Source organism: Anomaloglossus baeobatrachus, chromosome 5, assembly GCF_048569485.1.
Source record: "Anomaloglossus baeobatrachus isolate aAnoBae1 chromosome 5, aAnoBae1.hap1, whole genome shotgun sequence".
NCBI classification, from domain to species: domain Eukaryota; kingdom Metazoa; phylum Chordata; class Amphibia; order Anura; family Aromobatidae; genus Anomaloglossus; species Anomaloglossus baeobatrachus.
The window spans coordinates 308,278,131-308,290,630 of NC_134357.1; the positions used below are offsets into that span (position 1 = coordinate 308,278,131).

Below are 12,500 nucleotides of genomic sequence, written 5' to 3' on the forward strand. Positions count from 1 at the left end.
TTGCAGCTGGGAGTGTGCACTTTCAGCCCATATTATATATATATAATTGTATTTCTGAACATGTTTTTGTAAACAGCTAAAATAACAAAACTTGTGTCACTGTCCAAATATTTCTGGACCTAACTGTGTATATATAATATATATATATATAATATTATTGCCCTAGCAAAAATTAGGAGCCAATGCAAAATTGTCAGTTTTTCTGATTTTTGTCTTTATAGGTATATTTTTGAGTAAAATGTAAATTGTTCTTTTATTCTATAAACTACTGACAACATGTCACCGAATTTCCAAGCACTACATTTTGTATTTATTTTCTGCATTGCTTTCAGACCTCAAATAATCCAAACAAAACAAGTTCATAATCATTTAATACTAATGTTTTACCTCAGGAAGAGACCAGAAATCCATATTTTGTGGAATAACCATGATTTTTAATCACAGCTTTCATGCGTCTTGGCTTGCTTTCCACTAGTCTTCTTTTGGGTGACCTTATGCCACTCCTGGTGCAAAAATGTAAGCAGTTCTTTTTTGTTTGATGGCTTGTGACTATCCATTTTCCTGTTGATTACATTCCAGAGGTTTTAAATGGGTTTCAGGTCTGGAGATTGGGCTCGTCATGACAGTGTTTTGATGTGGTGGTCCTTAGTCCACACATTGATTGTCCTAGCTGTGTGCATGGCTCATTGTCCTGCTGGAAAAAAAAGTCCTCAGAGTTGGGGAACATTGCCTGAGCACAAGGAAGCAACTGTTTTTCCAGGATAAACTTGTATGTGGCTTAATTCATATGCCCTTTGCAAAGTTTAATTTCCCAATTCCAGCCTTGCTGAATCATCCTCCGATCATCACCGATCTTCCACCAAATTTCACAGTGGGTGCAAGACAGTGTGGCTTGTACGCCTCTCCAGGTTTCCGTCTAAACATTAGATGACATGGTGTTGGGCAAAGCTCAAAATTAAACTCATCAGAAAAGATTACCTTACTCCAGTCCTCTATGGTCCAATCCCTATGGTGTTTTCCAAACTTCAGCCTGGCTCGTCTTTGCTTCTCATTGATGAAAAGCTTTTTTCCTTGCTTTACATGACTTGAGCCCTGCCTCTTGGAGCCTGTTACGAACTGTTCTTGTTATGCACTTCACCCCAGCTGCCATTTGCCATTCCTTTTGTAGGTCACTTGATGTGATCCTGCGGTTGCAAAGTGACATTCGAATAAGATGACGGTCATCCCAGTCAGTGGAGAGTTGCTTTTGCCCTCTGCCGGTCTGTAGCTTTGTTGTCCCCAATGTCTGCTTCTTGACCTTGTTGTGATGGACTGCCGTCTTAGAAGTTTTAAGGATGGAGGCAACATGACTCTCACTGTATCCCTCTGCTAGTAAAGCCAGAATTGAGCCCATCTTTTCCTCGCTCATTTGGCATGGTTAAAAGTTATTTTTTCATTCCTATTACTTTTGGGATATTACGAACACTTGTTTTGCCATCCAGCTTGTCCTATTACAAGAGGATTGTGAAGACCACATCAGTGTTTTTATACTTTCCTTCGTTATATAAGATTTGGTTCAGGTGATCACCTAATCAGAAGCACATTAAGTAGAATGAGGTGTACTCTGGTTGGAATTCAACTGACACTGAATGTCCCGCACTTCCGGTCATGTGCCGTATGAAGCCGGGTGTACGCGTCTCGGCTTTAGACAGGTCTAGTGCACATGACCGAAAGTGTGAGATATTCAGATCAGCGTTCACTGCAGACACAATTACGTGCATCACCGCTGGTGACGCTGCCCTGTGGGCGTACTAACATGCTAAGAGGGTGGACTAAACGGGGGACGTAATGCCCTCATGACTAGTCCCTAGCCTCATTAGCATATTATAAAGAAGCTTTAGAAATACTTTTTCTAAAGATCTGTTTATCTATGCTAGTGTATACAGGGACAATTAGGCAGGGATTAGCAATATGCACCCAGAACTGCTCGTATATATTAACAATAACCTTACAAAATAAACCCACAGGTAACTATACAAAATAAATGTGGAGATGAGCATTAGGCTCATCTGTTTAAATGGAATTCTAAAAATACCTTTTTAAAGCAAATCTGTCATCAGATTTCATAATACAAACTGCATGCATTATTAAATTAATTGGCCTGATGATGGCTGTATAATTCTTTATGAATGTTTAGGTCAATCTACCTCCCCCGGGCCTGATTTGAGAATTCTTTAGAGTGCTTCCTCCCTGCTGCTGAGATCTTGCACAACTTGGAACAATCTGTAGCTGTCCGGATTCCTTTTAAGTCTCTGTCCAACCAGCCTGATACATCCTATCCACGGTTTTGGTAGCATGTATAAGCCACTGGCTGTATTATACAAGCCAGGTATGTTTGACTCTGAAATGCTGTGGAGTTTCTGAGAAAAACATACTTTTTATTAGTCTCCCCGACACTGAGCCACGCTGTACACTAGTCAGACAGGCAGGTTCCCAGCGGCTTCTTCCCACCCTCTAACAGTGACTGACAGGTCTCTGCTCATGTTGCTTATAGGCAGTGTCAGGGCACCGGGAAGAGAGCGGTTGCCGGGAACTTGCTGGAGTGGTGCTTTAAAGGGTCTGTTGCTTAATAAAAAAACACTATTCCCCCTTTGCTACAATGTCCTGTGTATCAGAGTTTTTATTATAGTAGAGGCTTGGCTTGGTATTGCAGTTTTCTCATTCAAGTGAATTATAGTTCTTAATTTATTTTCTCTTGCAGGATATGAATGAGCCTTCTAACTTTGTAGAAGGTTCAGTAGACAACTGCCCAGACAACAATATTGAAAACCCTCCATATGTTCCAGGTAAGTTCCCATACCTTTAAAACTGGTTAGAATACATTTATTAGCTACAAAAAATGTAAAGAGATTTTTAGGATCCTTATGCTGGTGGTTATTCTTGGGATATGCTATCTATATTAGATCCGCTGCCTGAGGAAGCCACAGTCTTTTCAATGTGGGCTCTGTCTAGCTGCATGGCAGCTGCCTAATTCTAATTATACTAGATATTGCAGTGTTGTCCTGTTTTTTTGTTTTTTTTTTAAATGAGTTGTTTCAGAGACAAAGTGCATTTTTAAACAATAAATCTTGGAATAAAGAGAAGTTCCAAAATTGGATGTGTTTTTAACCTTTTTCTTTCAGGTCGCCCTCATGACTGCACCAAAGGTGTTGTCCTCTGACCTCTACGGGGACAGGAAAAACAAACGAGGTTAAAAGCCAATCGTAACCCAACCTCCTCAGTGTTTTTTCTGTCTCTGTACAGGACGGACGCAAGAGTATTGCTACTCACGGGGATGTAAGGGCTCTGTAGGATTGGGGGAACCTCGCTCTCTCCTTCCTGACTGTCAAGTGGCCCGGGGCCAACACCTCTCAAGGAGAGATGCCTTAGCCGCGCCAGTAAAGCAGAGGAGGCTCCTGTGTTTTGTGCTTCCCCCTGCAGAAGGGCTCTCAGCGTCCTGCTGTCGGACTCCATTATACTTCCAAATATGCAGATGGCGTGCATTCCACCTTGGAGCACACTGTGGTGCATGTGCACAAGAACCGGCTCTGAACTTCCGTTTCCGGGTCAACAGGATGCACCAGAGAGCAGCGTGCATTCCTCAATGGAACACGGAAGGGCAGGATCCGGACCAAGCATCCCCAAGTATAGGTAATATAAACCTGTGGGGTGAAGGAGGCAGTTTTGTCTGTGAAGTAGCCCTCCCAGAGAAAGGATATGTCTGAGCCCCTTGTATGTTTTCTTTAAGGTAGAGGTTCCTTCACAGGGTTTGGCACCTTCCCCAAGAAGATGTCAGGGAAATCAAGGAGATGTGTGGTGTGCAGCAGAAAATTGCCAGAGGTCTGCTTGAAAAATGTCTGTGACCCCTGTATAACAAAAATAGTGTCAGAAGAGCAGTCCTCCTTCCTGTTTGATATACGGTCAATGATTAGGGAGGTACAGGCCACAATTTCCAGTGTAGTCCCTCCACAAGAATCACAGACCTTTCCCTGCAAAAGGCAGAGATGGGAGAAGGACGAATCCTCTGAGGAGAAGAGCCAATGCATGGATTGGGAATCGGAGTTCGAAAACAAGGTTCCAAAAGTGACACCGGAGGAAAGTAAAAGATACCCTTTTTTCGTCACACAACACAGACCAGCTCCTGAGAGCAGTCCGGAAGACCATGAATGTGGAGGAGACAGAAAAACCCTGATCAGTTCAAGATGAGATGTTTGTGGGACTCAGGTCCCAAAGAAATAGTCTTCCTGGTGCACAGGTACGTACAAGCCATGATTCTGTTTGAGTGGGAAGACACCGACTAAAAGTTGGTGATTTCTCTGGACTTTAGAGCATGTCTCCTCTTTGAACCCAACGACATCAATACATGGGAGGATATATCCAAGATAGATGGCTAAGGTGGTTAGGAAGACCTCTACCCTTTGAGGAGTCATCTGGCTTACGTGAACCCGTGGACAGGAAGGCAGACTGACTTGTGAAGAAAGTATGGGAAATTTCGTTGGCCGTAATTAAAGCACATATAGTGGTCATATCAGTAGCTAGATGTATGGTCATATGGTTAGAAGATCTAGAGAGCCAGATTAGGGGTAAAGTTCAACGGGAGACCATCCGACTTCTTCACCCTTTAGCCACAGGGTTCATGGCAGATGCTTTTGCAGAATCAGTAAGATTCTCAGCAAGAAACAACATCCTAATAAATTGGTGTGGCTCAAGACATGGTCAGGAGATAGTGTCTCAAAAAACAAGCTATGCTCTATTCCCTTCTCTGGCCTTCGGGTGTTTGGTCCTGTTTTAGATGACATCCTAGAAAAGGTGTCAAACATAAATGGAGGTTTCCCAGAGGAAAGATCCCACAGACACCTGTCCTTATGTAGATTTCGCCCATATACAGTGCCTTGCAAAAGTATTCGGCCCCTTTGAATTTTTCAAACTTTTCCCATATTTCAGGCTTCATACATAAAGATAAAAAAAAATTATTTTTATGGTGAAGAATCAACAAGTGGGACACAATTGTGAAGTTGAACGAAATGTATTGCTTATTTTAAACGTTTATAAAAAATAATAAACTAAAAATTGGGGCGTGCAAAATTCTTGCCCATTCTTCCTTTCCAAACAGCTGGAGCTGAGTGAGGTTGAATGGAGAGCTTTTGTAAACAGCAGTTTCCAGCTCTTTCTACAGATTCTCGATTGGATTCAGGTCTGGACTTTAACTTGGCCATTCTAATGCGGGCGTCACACGATGCGATCTATCGTGTGATTGCATGTGCGATCGTACCCGCCCCCGTCGTTTGTGCGTCACGGCCAAATCGCTGCCCGTGACGCACAAAGTCGTTAAACCGCCGTCACACGTACTTACCTGCTAAGCGACCTCACTGTGGGCGGTGACATCCTCTTCCTGAAGGGGGAGGGACGTTCGGCGTCACAGCGACGTCACACAGCCGCCGGCCAATAGAAGCTGAGGGGCGGAGATGAGTGGGATGTAAACATCCCGCCCACCTCCTTCCTTCCACATAGCCGGCGGATGCCGCGGGACGCTGTGTTCATTGTTCCCGGGGTGTCACACGGAGCGATGTGTGTTACCCCGAGTACAATGAACAACCGGCACCATGAAAAATAAACGATTTTTTAAAAATAAGCAACGTGTACACGACTCACGATTTGTGACCGATTCAGCGTCGCTCGGAGGTGTCACACGAAACGACGTCGCAAACTATGCCGGATGTGCGTCACGAAAACCATGACCTCGACGATGCATCGCACGATAGATCGTCTCGTGTGACGCCCGCATAACACTTGGATACGTTTATTTGTGAACCATTCCATTGTAGATTTTGCTTTTATGTTCTGGATCTTTGTCTTGTTTAAAGACAAATCTCTGTCCCAGTCTCAGGTCTTTTGCAGACTCAAACAGGTTTTCTTCAAGAATGGTCCTGTATATGGCTCCATCCCTCTTCCCATCAATTTTAACCATCTTCCCTGTCCCTGCTGAAGAAAAGCAGGCCCAAACCGTGATGCTGCCACCACCATGTTTGACAGTGGGGATGGTGTGTTCAGGGTGATAAGCTGTGTTGCTTTGACGCCAAACATATCGTTTGGCATTTTGCCCAAAAATTTATGATTTTGGTTTCATCTGACCAGAGAACCTTCCACATGTTTGGTGTGTCTCCCAGGTCTCCCAGGTGGCTTGTGGCAATCTTTAGAGACACTTTTTATGGATATCTTTGAGAAATGGCTTTCTTCTTGTCACTCTTCCATAAAGGCCAGATTTGTGCAGTGTATGACTGATTGTTGTCCTGAAATTTTTGAGGGGTGGCCGGGTCTTGGTAGATTTGCAGTGGTATGATACTCCTTCTATTTCAATATGATCGCTTGAACAGTGATCCTTGGGATGTTTAAAGTTGTGGAAATCTTTTTGTAACCAGCTTGTTGTGTTCCTTGGTCTTCATGATGATTTTTTGTGGTGGGTCAGTGCTGTGTACTGTGTTTGTGTCTGACCATGCATGCAGGGACATGGTCTGAAAATACCACATCTCCTGTCCAGGGGAGGAAATAAGAGTATACAGACCAAATAGCCTGGGATCACAGCTGCTGCTTTGTGTGAAGTAAAATATGTAACTGCCTGTTTAAAAACCATGTTTTACCTCACAGAAAGAATCTGCTATAATGTCTGTATACTCTTTTGCTTCCTCCCCCTGCCCATGAGATGTGGTATGATCAGGCCTTGCTCCTGCATGGCCATTACACAGTACATAACAGGGCACATTTATATGATTAGTTCCACACAGGTACATTTTGTTTTTACACATCTAATTATGGAACTTTATTATTATTCCATGATCGATTGATTAAAATATACTTTGTGCGACAACCCCTTTAATTGAATGGTATAATACAGTAACACCTAGCACAACCACTACTGTGTATATGGTGTGGAAGTTTACAGAGCAATTCAAGCCATGAAAAGGAACAAAAGGGGCTATTACTCAATGGCCATCCCCTCTAGTGTTAAAGTAGTGTTTTTTTTTTTTATTCAATGTACCCGTCTTGTATCAGTTTTTTATTTTGGTCCACCCACCTTCTTATTTTTATGCCTTTTTGCATTGAATAAAATTGAAAAAAATATTTATAGATTTGTGCTGGTACTATTTCTACTTTTGGATTGTTTTTTTCCATATCTGCTCTACTATGAAATCCAGTCGCCAAGTATATAGACGTAATGCTGAGCGTAACAAAGTCACTGAGCCCTGAAGTCACTGGCGATTATCTGTACGATCTTCATTCTTTTACAGCGGTAATTGGCGGCACATTAAGACGCGCAACAATCTGTGCTTCGAGTCAGCAACATATGTCTTCACATTACAACCTGCACAACCTATATGGACTGTCTGAGGCAATCGCATCCCACCAGTAAGTGAGTAGATAAGATTTTACTACACTATGTTTATCTTATGACCGACATCTCTCACATTTTTTTGCTAGTGCTCTGGTGAAGATCCGGGGAAAACGTCCTTTTGTGATATCTAGATCCACTTTTTCCGGTCATGGTCACTATGCAGGTCATTGGACAGGTGATGTGCTAAGTTCCTGGGAACAGCTTTATTACTCAGTACCAGGTAGGATATGTGTACTGTCGTTTTTTTATTGTGTTTTTTTTTTTTTTTTTTTCTTTTTCTTTTTTTAACTATAATCATAAAAGCCAATTCAATCTCTTCTCTATTTTTGTCACCTTTTTACACTTTTCAGCTATATTACTTTTCAATATGTATGGTATCCCACTGGTTGGGGCGGACATATGTGGCTTTAATGGGGATACAACTGAAGAGCTATGTGTGCGATGGAGTCAACTTGGTGCTTTTTACCCATTTATGAGAAATCATAACAGTCATGATGCTCAAGTAAGAAAATTCTTGTACTCAATCCTGATAACATTAAACCAAGGCATGAGTAATAATTATTGTCACTAAAATTCTATGGGGTCTAAGGGGCACTTTGCACACTACGACATCGCAGGTGCGATATCTGTGGGGTCAAATCGAAAGTGACGCACATCCGGCGTCGCTGTTGACATCGTAGTGTGTAAATCCTTTATGATACGATTAACGAGCGCAAAAACGTCGTAATCGTATCATCGGTGTAGCGTCGGTCATTTCCATGAATTGGGAAAGACCGATGTTACGATGTTGTTCCTCGTTCCTGCGGCAGCACACATCGCTGTGTGTGAAGCCGCAGGAGCGAGGAACATCTCCTACCTGTGTCCCGGCCGGCTATGCGGAAGGAAGGAGGTGGGCGGGATGTTTACGTCCCGCTCATCTCCGCCCCAACACTTCTATTGGCCGCCTGCCGTGTGATGTCGCTAGGACGCCGCACGACCCGCCCCCTTAATAAGGAGGTGGTTTGCCAACCAGAGCGACGTCGCAGGGCAGGTGAGTGCATGTGAAGCTGCCGTAGAGATAATGTTCGCTACGCCAGCTATCACAAGATATCGCAGCTGCGACGGGGGCGGGGACTATTGCGCACGGCATCACAGCATCGGCTTGCGATGTCGTAGTGTGCAAAGTGCCCCTAAGACTTGGACCTCTACTGATCACTAAAGCCAATGAACAGAAGTGCTATTCCAAATGCGGCTCTTCTCCGAGGCTGAAGATGCACTCCATATCTTATGTCTGAGTAAGGCAACTTACTTCTGCTCCTGTGTGAAGTGATCGGTTGGGGTCTGGATGCTGAGAAACCACTAATCAAAACTTTTCACTTGTCAAACATGTCAAAAGTTTTCTAAAAGGTTTCATTATCTTTTTTTTTTATCTTCCCTTTAATCACCTAGAAAGCCTTTTGCCAAATATTGGACTTGCTCCAATTGTAAAGAAATTTTACTGTAGCAGTCTTTCCCTTTTCGATCAGGCACAAGAACCGTATGTTTTTAGCAAGGAATCTCAAGACGCCATAAGGAGTGCGTTAAACATCCGATATTCTCTGCTTCCATATCTGTATACCTTGTTTCATAAGGCTCACAGTTTTGGAGAGACTGTTGCTCGTGCACTCTTTCTTGAGTAAGTGTTTTATTTTTTCAATATATTGTTGTGTTTCGTCTGAGAACCGTTTTGTATAGCTGTTAATACTGTCGGAAATTTCTTAAAGTGGTTGTTTAGGACTTGATGACCTTTTTCCACTGACTGACTTCAGTGTATGGGGCTGTGGTGTTCTGGCTTTCTACATCGTCTACTTCCGACCACTGTGGGCCCTTCAAAGAGCTGATAATGTTCAACGTGTGTATCAATATCGTCCATCTGATATTGTTGACTCTACTAAAACTAAGTAATATGTAAACCAAGCAGTCAAGCCCTTTAACTGACCCCCTTGAGAGAAGAGTCTTCAGAAACCGTAAAATAAAACAAAAAAAACCCTACCCAATCGAAGTAGGATTTTATGGTGTAGAAGTCACTGTCTAGACATCCTTACGTGACTCCATTAACCACTACAGTTGGAGATGTTCAAGAATTGCAACATTTTTCCTGTGTAGCTATATCATTCAAAGGATAACAAAGCTAAGATGTTACCCAGGGAGATTTTTATTACATTTTGCTTTAAGTTTGGGGAAAAAAATTCTTTGTTAGACAACTTCACTTGATCAAGTAAATCCAAATCTCCTTGTCACTTAAGGTTTTTCCCATAATTAAATCTTATATTTCTGTCGAAACATGTATAGTGAGAAATGGCCACTACCAGAGAAAATTAATATTTCATTAATTAAATTAATATTATTAAATTAATATTTCATTATGGGAACAACCCCTAATATAGGGGGTTGTTCCCATGATTAAATATTACTTTAATAATGGATGGCATGGATAATATTAAAATGGATGATAATAAAAAAATGACACAATTTGGGAAAAATAAAATAAAAAAAAAATCGAATTATCTTGCCAATATTTTCACCACCACTGTTAGAGCTCCTTAGTATGGACACATCCTTCATGGATTTGCCATACATGTTACATCATGGGTACAGACATTTTGTAGCTCAATAGAACCTGCCACAAATGTGCCAGTTTTATCAAAACTGTCTAATTCTCAAATACAAATTTTTACTAAATGATCTTAAAATGCGCAAGATTTATCAAAGTGGTTGATGCTGTTTGATAGATTTGGCATAATTGTCTAGTCTGTGCGTCCGATTCGTCAACACTGGACTTGTTCACACCAGTCTTAATAAGGAGATATGCTGGAGTCAGACTCTCCTGATTATTGAAGAGGTGTATACCTCAGTAGCGGTCATCACGTGGTGTGTGCCTCACAACACATTGTACTTCAGTCCCTACTAAGTAGGATTTGTGGTGCAGCAAATTCCGCACTTATCATGAATTTGAGGAGCAGTCGCCGCGCCTCTGTCCCACAAAGCACTGCCCACTTTGTTGGAGGTGGTCAAAAATGGCCTAAGAACACCAAAAGCCGCATAATTTTGATGCAGCCTTCAGTTGCTGCTAAATTTGGGACTATTCGAAACTTTTTACCCCAGAATACTGGCATTGAAGCTGTGATAATTCAGGCCCCTAGGTCAATATATATACGCCAATATTTATTTTATTCCTAATAAAAGCTAAGAAATGCAAAATTAAAGTTTTTATATTTATGGAAGCGGTATTAACTCTCCTTATAACACGGAATTGTTATTTGGCTTTATACATTGGCTCTTATTGTGATAAAGCCTTTACCACAAGAAGATACCTTGTGGGTTGTATGACACACTACTAGCTGCAAAAGAGTGTATGATGTGTGGGGTAAGGATAGAAGAGAGGACATGCAATGGCAATGATCTGTAGCAGTAGAGGACATGGAATTTGTAATGAATTAAAGGGTGGGAGAGGACATGAAATGAATTGATTTGGGCATGAGGATGGGAGAAAATAATTGCAATGAATTGTGGAGGGGTAAAGAGCATGGCATGACAATAATTTGGGGGGGGTGAGGACATGAATTGGCAATGAATTTGGGTGTGAGTGGGAGAGAGGACATGAAATGGCATTGACATTGATGGGCGGGAGAGGGGACATGGAATTATATTGAATTGGGGTAGGGGGGAGAGAGCCCATGTAATTCCATTGATTTGGGGTGTGAGTGGAAGAGTATGCATGGAATTTCAATGAATTGTTGGCGGTAAAGGACATGTAATTGTAATTTAATTGGGGGGTGGGAGAGGATATAAAATTAATTGTTTAATTGGTTTAGTTTAAAATGCATGCTTTTAAGCTAACTATAAAAAAAAATAAATAAATACATATTATCAGGATCATATTATGTCTCTTTAAGGTTCCCTACTGACCATAACACTTGGACAATTGACCGTCAGCTCCTTTGGGGCGATGCACTGCTGATCACCCCAGTTCTTGAGCAGGGAAAGACTGCAGTAAATGGATACTTTCCTGTGGGAGCATGGTACGCACTACAAACGGTGAGAGCCCCTCCATGGAATATATTTATTTCATACACTGTTAGTTTGCTTCACATGTTAATTAACAATGTTCAGGAACATGAAAACAGCCCTTAGTGTTATTAAACTTTGTAGACCACCACTGATTGCGTAGACCCTTAGGGAACAAAAGGTTCAACAGTGTAGACACTGATACATTTTCCATTAAGACCGTACACCTCTGTGTGAGCGTTTCTTCCTTGTGGTTTGAGTAAATGGTGGATTTCTCAGGATTCTGACTCCAACTTATCTAAAGGATGTATTAAAGACTGCATTATATTAACCATTTACAGAGGTTTAGGTACACTTTAAAATTCATTAAAGTATATTAAAGAGGACCTGATACCTTAAAATTTCAAATTTGTAGTGCTAATTGATGTAAAACCAATCAAGTTGGTACCTCTGAAGAAATCCGCTTTCTGGCTGTTTAATCACAATTTGAAGTTTTCTGCTAATGGGAATTCGGTGCACAGGGGCCAGTCTGTGCACCTGGTCCTCTCCTCCCTGTCTGTGATTCCCCTGCCTCTTCGCCTGCTTCCGTTCTTTGAAAAAACCCTTTATCTGCTTCAGGTCTACCAGTTCTCTGAAGGCTGAGCTGTGTAAATCCTGCTCACACCACAGATTGACAGTGTACTTAGCTGCAAATCAGTGTGGGGGCGGGATTATACTGAGCTCCCAAATATGGAGGATTACATGGCAGCAGGTTTACTATTCCTCTAGTGATAATTTCCTGCTGATAAAACTGGTTTTATAAAAACTAGAGCAAGCAGCTTAGTAAGTAACAAATCACTAGAATCAGAGTCTGTCTCTACATTATGCTACCCTCAGATTAGGTAGCAAAATCCTTGTGAGAGTTGAACTATACAATACTTTTACAGGGTAATATTTACAAGGAATTTCTTTTGTTTCTTAGGGTGTACAAATTCAAAGTAAGGGCCAGTGGATCAATCTTCCAGCACCAATGGATGCCATTAATGTTCATGTTAGAGGCGGCTATATATTACCTGTACAGGTAAGG

At 41.8% G+C, this 12,500-nt stretch overlaps 1 protein-coding gene across 1 annotated transcript in view; it reads left to right on the forward strand.

The window, feature by feature from the left end:
• LOC142311351 (lysosomal alpha-glucosidase-like) overlaps positions 1–12,500 on the forward strand; it is a 63,050-nt gene that overhangs the window by 41,503 nt on the left and 9,047 nt on the right. Inside the window, exons 11-17 of the mRNA XM_075349696.1 lie at positions 2,741–2,825; positions 7,305–7,422; positions 7,495–7,628; positions 7,759–7,910; positions 8,914–9,062; positions 11,323–11,464; positions 12,396–12,494. Coding sequence (XP_075205811.1) covers positions 2,741–2,825; positions 7,305–7,422; positions 7,495–7,628; positions 7,759–7,910; positions 8,914–9,062; positions 11,323–11,464; positions 12,396–12,494 — 879 coding nt within the window. The remainder of the gene's footprint in view (positions 1–2,740; positions 2,826–7,304; positions 7,423–7,494; positions 7,629–7,758; positions 7,911–8,913; positions 9,063–11,322; positions 11,465–12,395; positions 12,495–12,500) is intronic.